At 43.0% G+C, this 22,341-nt stretch overlaps 1 protein-coding gene across 2 annotated transcripts in view; it reads right to left on the reverse strand.

Moving 5' to 3' along the window:
- The window catches only part of slc12a2 (solute carrier family 12 member 2), a 74,859-nt gene that overhangs the window by 24,333 nt on the left and 28,185 nt on the right, over window positions 1-22,341 (reverse strand). For both annotated transcript variants that reach the window (XM_055875381.1, XM_055875380.1), the window contains exons 2-13: window positions 15,709-15,828; window positions 12,839-12,914; window positions 12,314-12,409; window positions 6,481-6,620; window positions 5,160-5,270; window positions 4,793-4,901; window positions 4,318-4,445; window positions 4,030-4,114; window positions 3,785-3,951; window positions 3,021-3,128; window positions 2,654-2,777; window positions 2,333-2,434 (exon numbers count right to left, since the gene is read on the reverse strand). In XM_055875381.1, the coding sequence (XP_055731356.1) occupies window positions 2,333-2,434; window positions 2,654-2,777; window positions 3,021-3,128; window positions 3,785-3,951; window positions 4,030-4,114; window positions 4,318-4,445; window positions 4,793-4,901; window positions 5,160-5,270; window positions 6,481-6,620; window positions 12,314-12,409; window positions 12,839-12,914; window positions 15,709-15,828 (1,366 nt within the window). The remainder of the gene's footprint in view (window positions 1-2,332; window positions 2,435-2,653; window positions 2,778-3,020; window positions 3,129-3,784; window positions 3,952-4,029; window positions 4,115-4,317; window positions 4,446-4,792; window positions 4,902-5,159; window positions 5,271-6,480; window positions 6,621-12,313; window positions 12,410-12,838; window positions 12,915-15,708; window positions 15,829-22,341) is intronic.

The raw sequence follows: 22,341 nt of genomic DNA on the forward strand, positions 1-22,341 counted from the left end.
GAACTTGAAAAGAGGTAGAATCTAAAAGGTTCGATCAAATCTGCCCCTCATGTCTATGAAGAACCAGTGACTCTATGACGAGCCGCTTACCATAGCTGAAAGCTCTTGTCGTAAAGCACATTTACGACTTGCATTAGTCTTCACATACATGGTTTTAGTGAAATTACTGAATCATTAAAAAAACAAAACAATGGGAGGCGGCTTAATATGGCAATGTCACTGAATGAATAAGAGCATGGATATGCACTTGGATTAAAAATGGAGTTAAAATTCAGAGTTAGCAACCAGTTAAAACATTGTAAGAGCATGTTACATCCACGGCTACTGGAAACCCGTTTATTGGGTACTAAAGACACTAGACCAGTGGGAGTTTAGTAAACTGGAACAATGGGGCACAGTTTGACTGTGTGCACGGTTACACAATGACAAGAACTACAAAAAAACACAGGACCTAAAGGGTACATTGTTTGTGACGTCATTCTTTGCCACATGACTGTTTTTACATGCAGTCATGGGAGAGAGACAATGGGCTAGAGCCAGAAAAGAAGGCGTTAGACATTGCCAGGTTGAGAGTTTCTAGAGGTGAGAAGCCAAGTGTCTATTTCCTTGCCTTTGGTGAGTCATGTACCCTTTAAGTCTGTGTAATTGAATGGTCTGTGCGGACAATGTCAGAATTAGATATCAACTCTACCTTCTGTTCTCCTAGGGTTTTTTGGTATTAAGGGAAAAACAAACGTCACTTTATACAACGACTGCTGAACGATACAACAGGTTAAAAATATCACATTGAAAATGGTTCATCTGTTTCTTCCATCATGACTAAAGCATAAGTGATTTCAACTAGGCATTAAAAAAAAGTAAATCTAAGCAGAGATCTTGATTTCTTGACACCGTTAGACTGACAGTCGAAACTGAGTGGACAGCGTCCATCTTTGATCAACCGAGTGATAATTAATGACACTGTCCCATTATGCCCAAGCTAGCTTCAGTACTAAACCCCATCCTCTGGAGGTTTGACCTCGACACAAATCAGTCAGACAAGGGTCAAATCCAAAATAGAGAATGTGTTACATTGAATAATAAAGAGCAGCACGCTGCTTTTCAGCAGTATTGTTTTCAGCCAAGTACAGTATCAATTGCATACTATTGAGTGTGTATTATGAGTCATTGAGCCATTCCCATTCATTCCAAACTACTTCCCTAAGATAAAGATGGCAGTAGCCGTTATTTAAGAAAACTCGCCGGATATGTTCAGATAGCTTAAGTAATGACATGCCTGAGTTATTTGGGAATGGCAAAGATAGATAAGACTCTATGCAACACATTTCACTGGAGCCATGCATATTAAACAAGTCTTATTCACCGAGAATCAGAGTTAGGACTGCCCCATCTCCCTCCACAATGTCAAAAGGGTCTGCCTTCAAGATGATTTGTCAGTCCCTATACAGGCTGTCATAGAATGGCTGTGCCTAGCTTCTAGGAAGACCGTCCATGGAGTGCTGTGTAAGTGTAAACAAATGTTATTTGTAATTATATAGTTGACATCAGTTTAAAAGGTATTCCTGGATGAGCCATTAAAAGTGAACCTAAAAAAGAAAAACACTCCACTGGGTATGATGTCTTCTCCATGTGGCTAGCCTCTATAGTAAATGGAATGACAACTTGTGAGCCACCATTGCATAACTTCATTGAAGTGGTTTAAAGGGATGACTATTGTATGCCTTGTACTGGAAGTAATTAGTGTGGAAGTCCTATCATTTCCTATTAAATCAAGTATTTAAGCCAAAAGGACCTGTGACCACTGACTTAAGTTAAGACTCATGACTTTACTCTTAAAGAGGAAATCCGCAGTTGAAACGTTTAACGCGTTCTTCCCACCCGTTTCGGTAAAAAGCTGTCCATAAAAAAAAAAAAAAGGATTTAACAACTGCAGATTGCCCCTTTAACTAGCAAATCTAGGAGGTTTCTTCAGCAAAGTACCATATTTGTATTTGTGGCTATAGTCAGGACCTTTGTGGCAGTTTTTTTGTTGTATTAAACTTCCGGTCTTTCTGCATATATAACTTTTCCTCAGGAAATGAGGCCTTACCTGGCGAGTGGGCCAGAGAGGCCTTACCTGGCGATTGGGCCAGAGAGGCCTTACCTGGCGAGTGGGCCAGAGAGGCCTTACCTGGCGAGTGGGCCAGAGAGGCCTTACCTGGCGAGTGGGCCAGAGAGGCCTTACCTGGCGAGTGGGCCAGAGAGGCCTTACCTGGCGAGTGGGCCAGAGAGGCCTTACCTGGCGAGTGGGCCAGAGAGGCCTTACCTGGCGAGTGGGCCAGAGAGGCCTTACCTGGCGAGTTGGCCAGAGAGGCGTGGAACACAGAGAAGTTGATGAGAGCATAGGAGGCCAGGAAGAAGTTGGAGATGATGGGAGCGATAATGTTCAACTTGGCTAAAATGAAACAAAAACATGGCTATTTAGATTAGCATTTTGTATATGTTGATTGGCAACTGTCCATAGACATTCAATAGTGCTCTTTAGGTAATTGGCAGTCCCAAACAGGACAGAACTATACTACGGAATGTCACATTCCTGACACCCTACAGAATTCCGTATTGTGAATAATAGTGTTGTCATTCGATGCAGAAACCTGGATAGCGTACTACGTACCAATAAGGATGAAGGCTAGAGCGATGCAAAACGTGAGGATGTAGCCGCGGAGGGGCTCGTTGTTCTTGCCGTAGCCCTTGGCAAACATCTCCAGGCCAGGGTAGATGTTGTCTTTGCATAAAGCCTGGAGGAGAAGGAACAAAATCATTGGAATTGGACACTGCTATACTAATCTGCGGATAGGACACCACATGACAAAGGAACATTGGGATACGAGATCACAATCTTGCCTTTTATCTGCGTCTATGGGACAGTAACTAACATGACAATGTTAGTATTTCATACAGTATGGATAGTATAAGCATAAACTGACTAGCAGGGACAGAGGAGGGAAGTGGTATCTGGGGAGGGTAGTCTAGGGACTTACCTGGAATACTTTGGGGGCGCTGACCAGAGAGGCCAGGGCAGAGGACAGAGTGGCGGAGAAGATCCCGGCGGTGATGATGGGTCCGAAACCAGACACGATGCTCATGACCTGAGGAAAAAGCATGTGAAAGGTTAAATGGCAGAGTTCATACGTTTCTTCAACAACTTATGTCCCACCCGGAATGAAGAGGACCAAGTATGCTTTTTCAAGTTCCCCTCACTACTGTTGGATTCTGGGACACACTTGGAACATGGCTATCCTAGAAACATGATACATCAGAAGTAAAACTATAGTATCTGAGGGGTGATAGAGACTGGTTTTTACATCAGAAGTTAATGGTTATCTGTAAGAGCCAGATGGCTTTGGAATGTGCCGAGTAGACGGGAGGAAGTCACAGGATTGCTATAGGGGATACGGGTGGAGGTAGGCATCAAGGGGGTTGAGGTCAGGTCAGATCCCCTTAAGGGAGAAGGAATGGTCTATTACCCCATCACTTCGTCTTCCTGTCGAACCATAAAAGATGTAAGGATTGGAGAGAAGGAGGAGTGCCTAAATTGGAGTATATATACACTGGTTGTGGTGGAAACATGTTTTGTCTGAATGCAGCTGTATTGACCCTCTGGGAAGAATTTTACTTGGTTAAGCTTCCACAGTGTCCTTAGAGTTTTTTTACTCTGAGAATGAGAACCTAACACTACTCAACTGTGATATTGCTACAAAATGGCTTCCGTTCTAGGTGGGAAACGGCACACATTCAGACATACCTGGAAGTCGTTCTGGAGTCCATATCTGCAGTTGTACAGGCCGTTGTCACTCTTGCAGGAGGAGAAGTCGTAGCCGAACTTGCAGGCGGCGTCGGTGCAGTTGGCCATGATCTGGGCGCTGTGAGTGTCATTGTCGTTTCCTGTTGCGTCTCTCACGATGCATGAACCTTTAATGAAAAATACAAAATGTCAAACCTTGTCTCTGTTATATTTATTTGGTCTTGTTAGGGGCGAATACTACATACCAGTAGAAATTGCAACACCCAGGTAGACAATACCGGTGATAAGAATGGCCAAGAGTGTTCCTCTTGGAATGGCCAGTTGTGGGTCCTGTGAATATAAATAAATGTTTAGTCTCCAACATTGATTTCATATCAAGTCCCCCACACACACACACACACACACACACACACACTAGGCTTTTAAATCAAGACAATATAGGAGTTCCATTGATTGTATTCATTGTAAATTAATTGAGGTTAGTCTTTTGCTTGTTTGTGATTTTGTTTTAAACAATGACCTGGGGTTCTTACAGAAAGGTCTCCTGAGATGTTGGCACCGGCCAGAATGCCAGTGGCTGCAGGGAAGAATATGGCAAAGACTGAGAAAAACGATTCTGTGCCCCGGAAGTCCGGACCCATGTTCTCCATCATAATCCCACCTTAGAGCAATGAGGGGGGAAAGGGGACGGGTTAAGCAAAACTGAGAAAATGCTGACAAAGCAAGCAGTGTGTATGTTAGGACAGTCAGACTCGATCTCAGAGCTGGGAATCAGGTCGCAAAGTTTATTTCAAATAATCCAGTTCGTTTGGTTTTGTGATTTCAGCAAAAACATCTCTGGCACAATTTTAGCCCGTGCTCATACAGAGCTCATGACATCAGAATTATTATAGGTCCACAATCCAACCGCCGCTAATGTGTCAATCTAATTGTCTTTGACAGTCTTCAATTTTGTTTGACAGTCATGTCAGTTTGTGTTATGTAAAGGGAGAACCAAAGGCATCGTACTGTCGTAGCCGAAGAAGCCCTGCGACTCCTTGGACTGGAGGGGGATGAAGGAGCCAATGAAGTAGTTAAAGATGGCCGTGATCAGAACGATCAGCAGGAAAATCTGAGCCTGTGGACAGAATGAACATATGGACAGGTTAGCTCGACTTTCACCACACCTCCCAACTACAACTAGCACTAGTCACATGCATTAAATCTAGCCAACTACACAGCGCACATCAAAGTCTGCATTCACTCAGTCTGGAAGGAATTCTGCTTATTTTAGGCTCGACATCAGAGACAAGTTGCAGTTCAATATCACCTTAAGTTCTAGATAGTCATAGTTTGAGAGCTCTATTCAATCAAACATAGTTGTATGTTATCTTACCTTGGCCTCCCATTCCATTCCTGCCACGGAGATACCCAGGAGAAGGATGACTGTGATGGTTCCGACGATTCGGATGTCATTGATTTCATCAGTCATGACGCAATCCACGCTCTGTGAGAAATTACAGGAGAATATCAACTTCACTGCTAAAGTTATTTTCAACAGCTTTACAATTTAATACTTAACTCACAAAATAGAATGTACAATGCAACATACAGTAATGCCAAGCGTGTGCAAAGCTGTCATCATCGGATGGGGCCACAGTGTCTCCTGACCCCTCCTGTCTCAGCCTCCAGTATTTATGCTGCAGTAGTTTGTCTCGTCTTGGCCATGTTCTGTTATAATCTCCACCCGGCACAGCCAGAAGAGGACTGGCCACCCCTCATAGCCTGGTTCCTCTCTAGGTTTCTTCCTAGGTTTTGGCCTTTCTATGGAGTTTTTCCTAGCCACAGTGCTTCTACACCTGCATTGCTTGCTGTTTGCCGGTTTTAGGGTGGGTTTCTGTACAGCACTTTGAGATATCAGCTGATGTAAGAAGGGCTATATAAATACATTTGATTTGATTTGATCAAGGCAAAGGGTGGCTACTTTGAAGAATCTCAAATATATTTAGATTTGTTTTACACTTTATTGGTTACTACATGATTCCATATGTGTTACTTCATAGTTTTGATGTCTTCACTATTATTCCACAACGTAGAAAATAGTAAAAATAAAGAAAAACCCTTGAATAAGTAGGTGTCCAAACTTTTGACTGGTACTGTACATTAAGCAACCACTTTTAGAAAGGCCCAAAACATCAGACCTCATTTTATTACAGAGCACTACTAAAACACAAAACAAATTGAAGTCTGATGAACAGAGGACATTAACCTCGATACATTTCATGCTGCTTAGAAATGACGCCAATGGCATGCTTCTGTGACTAAGGAGTGACCAAAAGGCCACGATTGTACCGCGCCAATCCTTGGTTAAAATACTTGAAAGACCTCGGAAGGAGAAGAGTCATTATGAATTTTGCATGAGCCATCCTTTAAAAATAACGTGGGTTTTCAGTCCTCCTTGCAAACAACCCAAGAATAAAACATTGAACAACATCATGAGAACCAAAGCCCAATTAGATTAGGCTTATTGCAGATGTTGAAACAATGTTCCAAACGGTAGGCTCGGTCAACATGGACTAAATGAATCAGCAAAACCTTCTGAGTAAAAACCAAAGATGTACCCAGAAAAAGCAATTAAAAAATGCCTAAAAGAAAGTATTGAAAGAGATAGACACGTAACCGTCGATGACGACATGGGGAAAGATTCAGTGACTTACCGCAAGGAGCTCCACGACGGTTTCGGCAAAGCCCACCACGTACATGGCGACGGCCACAGCGTTGGCAAAGGCGAAGATCAAACCGATGGAGCCGCCAAACTCTGGGCCCAAACTTCTTGATATCAAATAGTACGCCCCTCCTGACAGACAGACAGACAGATGGACATGGCATTTAAAACTGGGTTTCATTTAATGTCTCTTATAAAAAGGTTCAACACAAATCGTTTAATCAAATAACTGTCATATGTAGGCTAGCCTATTGCATTCTCCTACATCAGTCAAACCTTCGCTGCAGTGCAGCACACTCCTCTCAACGACACACTTAAACCAACATATCAGCTCAAATGAGAGTGGAGATGGTAGAGTAGCTCCAAGATGGGAGACAAAATTGACACATTTAGCTGCCCGATGAGTTCGTAGAGCGACAGGCTGAGTAGTGTTCCTCGTTGAGCTCTCTTTATGCCATGTCTCTGCTGACAGCTTTGGAGAGCACTTAAGGTGTTCCTACATACACAAGTGGAGGACAAGACAAAGGCAGGAACCAAAACGACTCATCTCTGAGGGCATGAGTAGGTAGAGAAATTCATGTGGGATCATTCTTGATTTTTTTGCTGGCTCTCTTCGTTCCACTTAAATCAAGTACACTCAAGCATCAAAGTCAAATTGCAAAACCATTTTCCAGAGAGCACATTTTGATTTGCCCTTTTGAAGGGGGCATTTTGATATTGAGAGACCATTTGGAGGGAGATGTGGGAATAACTGGAATACTTGGAAAGATTAGTTTGGATGGGATTAGAAACCTACACGGTGCTGTGATTAGGAGTATTACAGTAAACCCTACGAAAGGCATGTGATTTCAATCTACTCTTGACACTCAGTTCACTGCATCACAGTGCACCAACTTCACCCTGCTAAAGCAGGTGCAGTAGCAGCAGGGGGGGACGTTCATGTTTGAACACGTTACAAATATTACCAAGGGGGAAAAAAGGTTTTAGCATTCCACCCAAGGGTAATGGATTAGTCTACTTCGAAATAAATCAATTCAGAGGAGGAGCTGATGGTTACTGTGCTGTTCTAAACAAAAACAGACACTATATGGAGCCTCCCTTGCTGCCTGACGCCAAAGACAATCGGTCAGTGGTAGCCGTGAAACCTTATGAGAATGAATCGAATATGCGGTCTCCAGGAGGAATACCCCGCTGAAAACACCAATATCATTTACTACGATATAGTTTCATCTTTTCCTCACTAGGATATTTGAAACAAAATGGAATCCTTGGTTTTCCCTTGCCCTCACAGAGACAGCATCCCAATATCCATTTCAGACCTACCTGCCAGCTCTGTGACTTGAGGGAGAACCACTGATTTAGAAACACACTATTGAATTTCCCCTCATGCTGCGAAAACTGGGAGCAATGTGTGGCCAGTGTTTTCCCCCCATCCTTTCATTACACTCCAAATGAACCAGGGCACATCTCGTTGAGGTCCTAAGAGAATACATCTTTAGTTCCGTGGATGAGGGAAGTAAACGATAGCCAGGTCCAGCTGGTAAAAATCACACCTGTAGAGGACACCTAATTCCATATCCAAACACAGGAGACTAAGCAAATGTCATGTGAGCCGGCCACTGCTCTGCAGGTTCCATATTTGAATTGATTCCAGAGAGAAGTTCAATGTTCTCAAAGTAAGTTTATGGGTAGCGTGGGAACCCTCAGCCCAATTAATCCAAACATGCCAAGAAAAGGGAACAAAACAGTACTGTAAATCAGCATAACGACACCTTGAGCAACTCGTCAGTCAATTATTATGAGAGACGAGGGTAGAATTAGGATTGCAAACCTGAGCACTGAGCAGATTGTTGGCGAGCCCTCGAATGAATGAATATAAAATGAGCTGCAGTATTAATCTATTGGCGAGAGTCTCATTTCTATGTACCAGTGGCTAGTCTAGTGTTCAGAAGAGCAGAGGTCAGACAGAGCTGGTAAAAACGGTAAACAAACTGGCTGGACTGTAATAGCAACAATGACAGTCTTGTAGTCTTGGTTTCTAACAACATGCCCTTGAGCTTTTTGATTAAGGGTTTCTGTTTTTTGTTATGGGTCCATAACATTATTATGTCTAAGGGCTCTCTGTTCAAGACAGAACCAACAACAGCTATCAAATGTTTGCTTTGAAGATTAAAGGCAACAACACACCTGCAGCCATCGACACCTGAAGAGCTACTGCGTCACCGGAGATGATCAAAGAAAGACTTGTGGCCATTAGCACCAGACATTAATTAGGTCTACGCTGATGAACATTGGCCAGGTGGGGTGGGAGAGGCAGAATAACGGTGTGGTGCCCTTCCCATGACCTCCCAAATCAGCCCACTGATGAACGCTTGGCGATCTGACCTGATGCCATCTCCGATTACACTAGGCAACACCGGGCCAGAACGTTCCATACTCCCAATTAAAGCCACTCCACATTTTCTTTATCCTCTGTTGATGGTTTCTCATCAAAGTGAGGAAGAATTCACATGGAGTGGGCTTGGAAAAGAAAAACAACTGTTTCTGTACTTATTTACATTTGATGCATGCTCTGACACACTCCGGTAGATTTGCATAACTTGACTGAAGGACAAGGATATGATTGGACGAGAGAAGTGATTTGCATCAGAATTCTAGCGAAAGAGAAATCAGCGAGTGATCAGGCAAGTCATTATTAAATCTGGCAAAGGCACTCTCAGTCAGGCTCTTGTTTGCAATATCCTGACCTTCCTCAAGGTAAAGAGATTAGAGAGTGGAGGCGATGGCATATCTAGGGCCCGGGGAAGGAGGGAGTTAATTAAAACCCAATGGTTTGGGATATTAAGGAAAATGTACAGTGAAGTTGTCCTTGACTTCCGAGGGGGAGAAGTTTGAGCTGATAATTAGAGAGAAAAAAATCAGCTTCCTCACAGAAGGAAAAAAATACCTCCGATAAGGGATGTAACAAATTGAAGGAAAACAACAACTAACTTCTGGACTTCCATTCACAACTATTACCAGCTATGAAAATGGACCAATACTAACCGAATCACCCATCTGTTGTCTTGACTAAAGCATGTGCTAATGGTGCAGTGGCACACTCGCACGCCACTATTCGTAGTTGTTCGGCTCTTTATTTTATTTATTTAACCCTTACTTTACCACGTAAGTTGACTGAGAACACATTCTCATTTACAGCAACAACCTGGGGAATAGTTACAGGGGAGAGGGGAGATGATTGAGCCAACTGGAAGCTGGGGATGATTAGGTGACCGTGATGGTATGAGGGACAGATTGGGAATTTTGCCAGGACACCAGGGTTAACTTCTAGTTCCTCCCAAACCCGGATCCGGGAGCACCCCCACCAGTAAAAAAGCTGACTAGCATAGCCTAGCATAGCGTCACAAGTAAATACTAGCATCTAAATATCATTAAATCACAAGTCCAAGACACCAGATGAAAGATACACTTCTTGTGAATCCAGCCACCATTTCTGATTTTTAAAATGTTTTACAGGGAAGACACAATATGTAAATCTATTAGCTAACCACGTTAGCAAAAGACACAATTTTTCTTACTCCACCATTTTTTCACTCCATCAGTAGCTATCACCAATTCGACCAAATAAAGATATAAATAGCCACTAACCAAGAAAAAACTTCATCAGATGACAGTCTGATAACATATTTATTGTATAGCATATGTTTTGTTAGAAAAATTTGCATATTTCAGGTATAAATCATAGTTTACCATTGCAGCCACCATCACAAATCTCCCCAAAGCGACTAGAATAACTACAGAGAGCAACGTGTAATACCTAATTACTCATCATAAAACATTTCTTAAAAATACACAGCGTACAGCAATTGAAAGACACAGATCTTGTGAATCCAGACAATATTTCAGATTTTCTAAGTGTTTTACAGCGAAAACACAATATATCGTTATATTAGCTTACCACAATAGCAAACCAGACAACAGCATTGATTCCAGCCAAACATAGCGATAACGTATTCACCACCAAAATAAATTAATTTTTCACTAACCTTCTCAGAATTCTTCAGATGACAGTCCTGTAACATCATATTACACAATGCATACAGGTTTTGTTCGAAAATGTGCATATTTAGCAGCACAAATCGTGGTTATACAATGTGATCAGTGGCAACAGGTCATGCATTCTGGCCGGCGCCATCTTGGAAAGGCACCTAATCTAATCAATAAATAATCGTAAACTTGACTAAAAAATACAGGTTGGACATCAAATGAAAGATGCATTAGTTATTAATGCAACCACTGAGTTAGATTTTTAAAATTAACGTTACTAGACATACAGTGTGCGTTACAGCCAGACTAGTGCCGCAATAATGGCGGACAAATCCGTTTACATTTTTCCACATAAATACGGAATAACATCATAAATAGCTCTTACTTTTGGACGAGCTTCCATCAGAATCTTGGGCAAGTGGTCCTTTGTCCAAAAGAATCGTTGCTTGGTTGTAAAACGTCGTCTTCAACTTCGGAATTAGCAGCTGACAATAGCTATGTGGCCACAACATGCCCAAATCCTCAAAACGCAATACTAAGGAAATTCCGAAAATAGCAATATACTCGCATAAACTGATATAACTCGGTTTAAAATAACTTCGTTATGATGTTTCTAACACCTATATCGAATTAAATTACAGACGGATATATCTAAGGTCGATAACTGAGCGTTTCAAAATGCCATCCTGAGGTCTTGCTTTGCGCAATGACGAACGTCGAAAAGAGAGCTCCCCTCGTTCCTTGGCCTTTTATAAGCTCTGAGAACTACGTAGAAACTCCATCCCACTTCTCATTGGTTACTGACATCCAGGGGAAGGCGGGTGCAGTTCATGTCGACCCATAGGATACATACAGAGCTTTAAACTGATCTGAGAACAGAGCCTCGTTTTCAGACCTTCGCAGTTCCTGTCATGGATTTCGCTGCAGAAAGAGTTCTGGTTCACCCACAGACATAATTCAAACGGTTTTAGAAACTAGAGATTGTTTTCTATCCAATAGTAATAATAATATGCATATTGTACGAGCAAGAATTGAGTATGAGGCAGTTTAATTTGGAGACGATATTTTCCAAAGTTGAAACAGCACCCCCTATATTGAGAAAAGGTTAACACCCCTACTCTTACGATAAGCGCCATGGGATCTTTAGTGACCACAGAGAGTCAGGACACCTGTTTAACGTTCCATCCGAAAGATGGCACCCTACACAGGGCAATGTCCCCAACCGCTGCCCTGGGGCATTGGGATATTTCTTTAGACCAGAGGAAAGAGTGCCTCCTACACCACTTCCAGCAACATCTGGTCTCCTATCTAGGGAGCAACCAGGACCAACCCTGCCTAGCTTCAGAAGCAAGCCAGCAGTGGGATGCAGGGTGGTATGCTGCTGGCTAAACCTCACAGCTGTTTCAGGTGGACATTTAGCTGAGGTAAGATGAATAGCCCAGCTCAACTCCCCCCAGGGCACCCCGGACTATACCTGGATGAAACCCTGACTGACCGCATCCTGAAGCCAGATTGAGTTATACTTGCCTGCACTGCAATGACTATACCTGGAGTGTCAGATTTATTACACCATCAGAAAACGAGCCTTCCGTTACACAGATAACACTACTTTTCATGATACATTAGCGATCCATGTTGATTTACTCATGCGTTTTATGGTTTCATAGAGGGATGAACATGGCAACTAACTAGTCTTATAGTAGAGACTAGGCTGGGAAGAACCGGGAGTCCTTGGGGGTTCTTTTGGAAACACGTTTTAAAGATGCAAGTGTTCATACCTCCTCGTACAAAGCCGTTGGTCGCAATCGCTGAGGTCGAAAGGCCGGTGATGGTGGTCACAACTGTTGCCATGAGAACGATCACACAGGAGAGAACTGTGAAAGAAAATGGAGGTCATGATTGATTAACAACAACAAAAATAATCAACATTATCATTTCTACAATCTAAGAGGCAAATAATGGCAATAATGAGCAGCCAATTATCTGCTTGTTGAGGCTCTCCCCTCTCTCTCTCTCTCGCTCTACCTCTCCTGGCATTCACACATTCTGAGAAGGCCTGTGAATAGTAGCGGCGCTGCTAGAAAAACAAGCTAGTGCGTGACAGTTGACTGCATATGTCGCCGTGTGGCAACATTTCGCATCTAGACGGTGAATGGTTGAGAGATGAGGGGAGGAGGGATGGTCGGGAAGGTGGGGGTTTGGGGTGAGGTTGTGTGAATAAAACATGTTTTTTTTTTATTAAAAAAAAATATATATATTAATTCACATAGACTCCCAAGCTCAACTCCAGGGCGTCGTCTTACCAATTCCCGCCTGGCCCACGATCCATGACATGCGGATGAAGAGCATCACGCCCCAAATGTTCAACATGCAGCGCACCTGCACAGAGGAAGGGGTGGCAGTTAGGACGCATGTCAGGTAATGTGAACACTTCACTCAGCAGAGAGCTTTCCAATAACCTGGTCTTGGAACATTGCCGGTGAGAATCCACTGATTAGATGTCCAAGACCTGGGCACAGCTTTTCAAAAGTTATCGGATTGTATTTCAATGCATTTAATTCTATGAAAAGAACGGGAGTACCATTCAAGTCAATGATTTCTATGCATTTAATCCTATCCGATAAACTGGGCCCTGGTGAGTATTCAATCAAGATTTGAACCGAATGTTAGAGGGCAAAATTCCAAACCTAGTGAAAGTAGCAGTTTCGCCTTGGCATTGACTTGTCTATTCAAAATTGCTACAAGCGCCAAGATTGCAATTTACGGTCAGAAGAACGGTTCAAACGGGGATTAAAGTCCTGATATAAATTGGCAAACTCTTTGGACAACAATGAAATACATGATATTAAAATGTTGATATCATGAAATAAATGTTGGCTGCCCGACTAAGCCTGGCCAAGGCTGATGTAAGTAAAAAAAAAATATATATATATAATAATAATAATAATAATAATAATAATAACTAGCCTATTCAAATCACTGTCAACCTCTTAAGAACATTCATTAATATCTACCACCGTTTAATCAATTTCAAGTGCATAAAAATCATTGACCATGTTTCCATCCACAGTAAAGACCTAATAAAAAAAAATGATGACAGCAGTGATGGAAACAGGAAGTTTCGTGTACTTTTATAAATGCCGAACAATGTTTGTTCGACATTGTGGGATCTTTTTGTGTTTGTAAAATTAATTATGCGGGAAATGACAGTGGAAAAGTAATTTATGTGCAAATATTGACATAATAACTGTTATTTCTAAGTAAACTTGGAGTCATGCAATGACATGGTGTGTGGTCCTCCCACTACTGCTCAGGAAAGCATGCAGTTCATGAGCCTACTGATTAAATACATTATGATGAACGTCACAGGGTGGTGAAAGTGCATGGTGATGAGCTTGATGCTGCTTTCCAATAAATAATCGAGGGTCTAACTCCGGTGACATGATGATCGATGCTTGAGGGTCTAACTCCGGTGACATGATGATCGATGCTTGAGGGTCTAACTCCGGTGACATGATGATCGATGCTTGAGGGTCTAACTCCGGTGACATGATGATCGATGCTTGAGGGTCTAACTCCGGTGACATGATGATCGATGCTTGAGGGTCTAACTCCGGTGACATGATGATCGATGCTTGAGGGTCTAACTCCGGTGACATGATGATCGATGCTTGACAAATTAAAATATCATATCCATAACAAACTCATCATGTAGACTACCTCCATCAGCCTAGCCGCACTGTATCTGCAAGCTGTTGGCTAGAGCACAGGTGCCAAGACCAGAGTAGACACATTTGATATTTAACTCAACAGTCTGTGACAAAACTATCAGTAGAGTTGAAAATTGAGGATGTAGTTAAAAGCACTGTACATTTTGAAAACTATGCACTGTGTGACAAGTAGCTACAACAAAGTTTCCCCAAACTCGGTCCTGGGGAACCCAGAAGTGTACATTTAGTTTTTTTCCGTAACACTACAAAGCTAATTAAAATAATAACTAATCATCAAGTTTTAATTATTTGAATTCAGCTTAGCAAGGGGAAAAAAATAATAATAATGTACACGAAACCCTTGGGGTTCCGAGGACCAGGTTTGGGGAACACCGTGCTACAACCATGCCAGATGCTCACACTAGAGCAGGGCTGTCAAACTAATTCCATGGAGGGCCTAGTGTTTGCTGGGTTTTGTTTTTTTCCCCTTTCAATTAAGCCCTAGACAACCATGGTGAGGAGAGTTCCTTACTAATTAGTGACCTTAATTCATCAAATGAAATACAAGGGAGGAGCGAAAAACCGCAAACACTCGACCCTCCTTGGAATGGGTTTGACACATGTGCACTAGAGTCTCAGAAACATGCTATGGCCTGGACAGACCTGGAAGGATTAATCAGCAAAAGCTATTCTTGCTAGAATCCTGTAGAGTGTGATCGACACACACATCTCAGTTTGTTTGGTGACATGCTCATGTAATCTACCACTTGTTGAGGTGCCTCTTCAACTGCAATAGGAACTAATAAAAATATGCACACAAAAAACCCAAAAAAGGCCAGCCACAGGACTCTTTTAGTCCAATGATAATATGTGCATATTGATATCTGAATTCCAAATAAAGTTTAAGTAACCACCTGGGAACTTTATACTACAGAGCCTAAATTGTGGGCGTTGGAAAGGAATTTTCTGTACTTTGAATGAGGGGGCTTCTTGCGGTCAATTTGCAGTCTAGAAATGATTAGCATTTATGTCCCGCCCCCATCCCCCGCAACCATTCGCTCAACAAAAACATAGTCCAGCGGCTGAATCTAGATGATCCCTGGTCTATGCCATTGAACATTGTGTTCAAGAATAACTTGAGGACACTGCATTCCCTACAATGTCAGGACTAAAAAGAGAAGTGCTTATGCGGTACCAATTGTAGAGGCAGAAATTTCACATTGGTCCTCTGTAGCTCAATTGCTATAGCGTGACTCTGCAACGCCAGGATAGTGGGTACAATTCCAGGGACCACCCAGGCGTAAAACATTTATGCAAGCATTACTGTAAGCCACGTTGAATGAAAATGTCTGCTAAATGAGAGAGACACACACAGATAGTGTCACATAACAAAAAGGTAACCAGGGGGACAACGCTCTCAGGATGTGAAAAAGGTCCGACCAGAGTGTCGGTTGACTACTCACCAGCACCCCTTTGATCCATCCGAACTTGACTGCTCCCTTGGGCTCGGACGCCTCCTTGGCTGCGGCCTCCTCGGCCGGGGTGAGCTCATCCCCGTTGGCGAAGCCATCCTCAAACGGCTCCTGCAAACAGAACGAGACAGACAGGCTATGGTCAGCACACAATGGAAAAAGACCCTTAAAGTAATGTGCAGTTGACACATCTGAATACTATTATCTCTGAATTAAACGGTTGTTCACCCATGTTCATTAATTTCTATGAACAATCTACAAGATCTTATTTTGATCTTTATCCAACAGAGAAAACACCCTAGCTCCCACACAGACAATGATTCATCTGTGGTTGTATTGGCTGGAGAAGGTCAAACACAGGAAGCATCCCTGCTGTGCAGAGACAATGCCGTGAAGTGGGTGGCTGCCTCACTGGGTTGGTCTCTGTGCCCACCGCCCCATGCTGTTCCATCTATGTGGCCCAGGACACACCCAGTCTGCAGTCCCCCAGCCCACCCTCACCAGGGACAGCACAGGAGAAGCCACGCATTCAAAGGCCTTTATAACATCCCGGCCCTGGTACTCCCCACCTATTAAGGCAGAAATAAGGCCCAGAAAAAGAGGAAGCTTGAAGACAGGATCTTAAATTTAAAAATAAATAAAAATCAGCCTAGACTTCCTGCTTTACGGGCACTGAACCAAAAGTTGACCCCAAACGACATTTACACATGTATAGTGATTAACCCAGTCGCCACTGGCAGTGTGGAAAAATAAGTAACCATCAACTGCATGCAAACGTCCACCCGGCTGAGCGCTCGAAAGGGTATTGATGTTCTGCCAGCGTTCGATACACCACTCAGGCCGAGAGGGCCAGACACGGGTCCGCAGTCTCCATTTCAGGAAGATTGACACAGGAAGAGGAGATAAGGTCTGTCCGACGTGACAATACAGGGCTTGTTCTCGTCCACGGTCGGTCCTTCGTTTACCTAGGATTTGGCATTCCAAGGCCCACGACGCCACAAAGTCAGTTGTCGTACTGTGCCCTCAGGCACATTAGAGGGTGATGAGAGACGACGTGGAGAGTGTTCATTGAATGTATGGATGACCTTGGGTTTATTGATCGCCCCAGTCCGCAGGGTGACCGTGTTACATTACAAAACAGATACAGGCTGGCTGATACAGCAGGGGCATTGCCCTCAGTGTTCAGTGATAAAGACAGTGATGTTCCAGGCACTAGGAGACCGACTCATCATGCTAGCTATCGGGATGGTCAAATTTATTGGCCAGCGTTATCGAGTTGCAGAACAAAGCTCCACCATTCCATGATCATTCATTTAATTTGTTTTAACTTTCATTCTGCCCATCATGTACATAGTGACTCACTTAACTGTTTTGGAATGTACGCTACTATAGCTACTGATCGACCAATGCAGAATGACTTTGCACTATTTTCTACCTGTAAAGATCAATAGATCATGAGTCATAAAAATGAGTTGATGCTAGATGTGGTCTCTACATGAGTCACTCACAGCTCTGTGTGTCTCTAGAGGAAAAAAAGGAAGAGTGGAGCTTCTCCTCCTCCTCACACCCTTCCCTTGGGGCTCTCTTGTCCTCTTCCTCAGCATTATGCGCTCCTCCTTCAAGGATGACCCCCCCCATCCCCTTTCACTCATCTTAGCAACCACCGGCTGATGCCTGAAGTAACGCAGTGCTACACTCAGCCACTTAACAGAATAGCCTACCAAGTGTTTGTGTATTATCTGTAGGTAAAGTGGATTCTGTTGGGAAGCTCTGACACCATCAAACAAAACGTAATCCTCGCTTTGGGTATACAGGAGATTAAACGGGTTCATGGAAGGATGAAACCTATGGGGGGGGGGAAACGTCACCATCTACTCTAGAATGTCGGGTAGGTAAATTGATCGGAGGTGTGGTTCCATTACAATAGATGTATAAATAGGTGTGTAAATTATAAAAGAGCACGGCGCCTCTGGCGTGTACCCCAGCATGTGACGGGGATGGGCTGTGTAGAGGGAAGGGTGCTCAGCTTTGCCTCGCCAAGGCCATCTGTCAACAAGAGCTCCCTGCCTGCGTCCCCTAACAATGACTCAGCAGCTTCGCTGGGGTCTGGTAGTGGCAGGTACACTGGGCTATTGAGGGAGGTGATGGGAGATTCTAGGAAATTAAAAAAGGGACGGTATTGTCGGTTAGGGTTGTCAACGCTTCTCAGTGGGGGACCCGTGAGTCGTTGCCAGGGGCCAGGTGAGGGGGGGGGCATGTGGGGACCATGTGTGGACAAGCATCGGGAGGGTTGGATGAACAGCAACCACATTGAGCTAGGAAATAGGTCTCTACTACTGCCTCAATAGATTTGACTAGTCAGACCACTAAGTAACCAACCTCTTCTCAAACAAACTAGCGCTTCTCAGCTATGATAGCAGTGAGACTCGAATTTGACAGTCCCAATTCCCAGCTCACAAGGAAGAAATCGTCATGAAAAGCAGACAAAGTAAAATTCTTGTAATTTGCTCTCAACACGGGAGGAAGCGAAGATCTGGAAAACAACCAATAGTGTTAGGTCATGGATAGACCAACAATAGATTAGCTGCTAGTGAGGGGCAAGACCCAGAGCCTCAGGAAGTGAGTCATGCATCCCATCTAACTCTGTCTCTTTGTTAGTCAGCAGCCCTCGGGGCGTCTCGGAGAGTTGACTGGGACACAGGAATCCTCTGAAAGTCGTTGAGCAGGTAGGCATGACATCAGCCACTGTTGGATAGGAGCCCTGAAGCTAGCTAGGTCAGTCTGGAATATCTTAAGCGGATCAGCAGTTTAAAAGAATACCCATGTTGAGACATGTCAGGCTCATGTCAGCAACCTAGTGTTCAGGGGAGAAAAAAATGCACTTCAGTAGTCATTTTGGTCTGACTGGGACCATGGATTCTTGACTTTGCAACATACAGCAGCATGGCATTACTCCGCCTTCTAGTGAGTCAAAAAAAAAAAAAGTCTACAATCTACAGGGGTTTTAAAAGTAGGGAAAGAATTCACACATCTAGAACACGTCCTCTAATCACTTTTGGCATGCTCACGTCCTGAGCCCGAGAGATTACTAGCACAATGTTGACCAGGAGTACAGTCTTTAGAGCTAAAAATGACCTTGGCAGTCACAAGTAGGTGTTGAATGTTAACTAGTCAATTACCCGGTGCCTTAAATTAATAGCCAATGATGATATCTTGGTAGAGCAGGTGGTCAGTGTTAGTTACAAAGATGCTCGCTCTATCCCTGAGCACATTATAGGCTAATTCTGTCCTAATTGAGAATTTCATGTGAACAGTCATCCCATATGATTAGGGCTGACCACATTTAGTCAACTGGTCGATTGTTTGGTCGATAGGCTATTAGTCGACCGAGATTTCTGTAGTCGAGCAGTAGCAAAAAAAAATTTAAATCATGGTGTACAAGACACCTGTCTGAGGGGACTAATCCATTGTGGAGGCAAGGGGATGGTACAGTCCATCACTCAAAGACATGTGGTACTGAAAATGTATATGGTTATATTATGTAAGAACAATGGTGCAACACTAATACAAATATTATTTCATAACAAGCGCGCTTTGTCCAGCTTTGGATTGTGGTCGCTGTCCACTGTTCTGAAACACATCAGTACACTGTTGAATGGTCTCCTTTTCCCAGACCTGGTATTCCCAAACTGGATGCCGTCGGGGGTACGCCAAATAAAAATGATTCACTTTTTTTGCCCCTTCACATTATTACAGTCAATTTATATTTTCCAACTGGGCTATACATTTGGGTGAGCCCCCCCTCGCCTGAGTGGCCTTGTTTCACTGTCAAAAATAAAATGAAACCATCTAGTGTTCAGCAAAATAACAACACAATGTCAAATACAAGTAGCCTAGTCAAATAATGAACATCCAATCACATTAACCGTTACTCTCTCGCGGGAAGACCACTAACGGTCCGTATGTAGCTGCTGCTGATGTTGGTATCTGTACTGATGGCACAAAAGCTATGACAGGGAGACAAAGTGGAGTGGTAACTTGCGTGCAACAGTTGCGCCCGACGCCACTTGTGTACACTGCAGCATCAACCGAGAGGCTTTTGATGCCAATGGAATGTCTGACGTTTTGGACACTATGGTGAAAATGGTTAACTTTGTTAAAGCAAGGCCCCTGAACTCTCGTGTACAGTTGAAGTCGGAAGTTTACATACACTTAGGTTGGAGTCATTAAAACTCGTTTTTCAACCACTCCACAAATTTCTTGTTAAACTATAGTTATGGCAAGTCGGTTAGGACATCTACCTTGTGCATGACAAGTAATTTTTCCAACAATTGTTTACAGAGATTATTTCACTGTATCACAATTCCAGTGGGTCAGAAGTTTACATACACTACGTTGACTGTGCCTTTAAACAGCTTGGAGAATTCCAGAAAATGTCATGGCTTTAGAAGATTCTGATAGGCTAATTGACATAATTTGAGTCAATTGGAGGCGTACCTGTGGATGTATTTCAAGGCCTACCTTCAAACTCAGTGCCTCTTTGCTTGACATCATAGGCAAATCAAAAGAAATCAGCCAAGACCCCAGAAAAAACATTGTTGACCTCCACAAGTCTGGTTCATCCTTGGGAGCAATTTCCAAACGCCTGAAGGTACCACGTTCATCTGTACAAACAATAGTAGTCAAGTATTAACACCATGGGACCATGCAGCCGTCATACTTCTCAGGAAGGAGACTCGTTTTGTCTCTTAGAGATGAACGTACTTTGGTGCGAAAAGTGCAAATCAATCCCAGAACTGCAGCAAAGGACCTTGTGAAGATGCTGGAGGAACCCAGTACAAAAAGTATCTATATCCACAGTAAAACGAGTCCTGTATCAACATAACCTGCAAGGCCGCTCAGCAAGGAAGACACTGCTCCAAAACCGCCATAAAAAAGCCAGACTACGGTTTGAAACTGCACATGGGGACAAAGATCGTACCTTTTGGATAAATGTACTCTGGTCTGATGAAACAAACTGTTTGGCCATAATGACCATCGTTATGTTGAGGGAAAAAGGGGGTGGCAGCATCATGTTGTGGGGTGCTTTGCTGCAGGAGGGACTGGTGCACTTCACAAAATAGATGGCATCATGAGGCAGGGGAAATGATGTGGATATATTGAAGCAACATTTCAAGACATCAGTCAGGAAGTTAAAGCTTGGTGGCAAATGGGTCTTTCAAATGGACAATGACCCCAAGCGTACTTCATAAGGTTGTGGCAAAATAGCTTAAGGACAACAAAGTCAAGGTCTTGGAGTGGCCATCACAAAGCCCTGACCTCAATCCTATAGAAAATTTGTGGTCAGAACTGAAAAAGCGTGCGCGAGCAAGGAGGCCTACAAACCTGTCTCAGTTACACCAGCTCTGTCAGGAGGAATGGGCCAAAATTCACCCAACTTATGGAAGGTTATCCGAAATGTTTGACCCAAGTCAAACAATTTAAAAGGCAATGCTACCAAATACTAATTGAGCGTATGTAAACTTCTGACCCACTGGGAATGTAAAGAAATAAAAGCTGAAATAAATCACTATTATTCTGACATTTCACATTCTTAAAATAAAGTGGTGATCCTAATAACCTAAGACAGGGAATTGTTACTAGGATTAAATGTCAGGAAATGTGATGTTTTTTCTCGCCTGAATGATCTGAATCTAGGATTCCAGAGACTCTCTGCAACTATGTTCAATGTGCGGGACTAAATTGAGTCTATGATTAAGAGGTTGGAGCTCTTCTCTGTCTGCATTAACAAGGACAACACACAGGTCTTTCCATCATTGTGTGTGCAAATGAACAAGCTCATGGACAACGTCAAACAGCGAAGCACCCGACTGAGTTGGGTGCGCAATTACACAGGTACTTTCCCGAAATGGATGACAAACTGGATTCGTTATCCCTTTTATTCCCCGCCTCCAGTCCACTTACCGATATCTGAACAAGAGAGCCTCATCGAAATTGCAAGCGGTTCTGTGAAAATGTCATTTAAAATCAGAAGCCACTGCCAAATTTCTGGATTGAGTTGCGCTCAGAGTATCCTGCCTTGGAAAATCACTCTGTTAAGACACTGATGTGGATTCTCGGCCATCACTAGCATGAAAACTAAATACAGGCACAGACTGTGTGTGGAAAAGGATTTAAGACTGAGACTCTCTCCAATACAACCCAACATTGCGTTATGAGCCTCCTTTCAAGCACACCCTTCTCATTAACCTGTGGTGAGTTATAAAACCTTATTAATTGAAAATTGTGAATATGTAAGATGGTTAAATAAAAGAGCACAATTATTGATTATTATTACATTATTATTTGTGCCCTGGTCCTATAAGAGCTTTGTCACTTCCCACGAGTCGGAATGTGACAAATCTCACTCATTCTTAAGTTATTTTTTTTTTTTTTAACCTTTATTTAACCAGGAAAAGCCCATTAAGACCCAGAGTCTCTTTTTCAAGGGAGACCTGGCCAAGAAGGCAGCAACAATCAATACATTACAGAATTAAAACATACAACATGATCCAGCCTAAAAAAGCAGTTATACTCTAACAGTCTCCATTCAATTTTAAATTAATTCAGTGGCACTAACATATC

Source organism: Salvelinus fontinalis, chromosome 21 (genome assembly GCF_029448725.1).
Source record: "Salvelinus fontinalis isolate EN_2023a chromosome 21, ASM2944872v1, whole genome shotgun sequence".
Lineage (NCBI taxonomy): Eukaryota > Metazoa > Chordata > Actinopteri > Salmoniformes > Salmonidae > Salvelinus > Salvelinus fontinalis.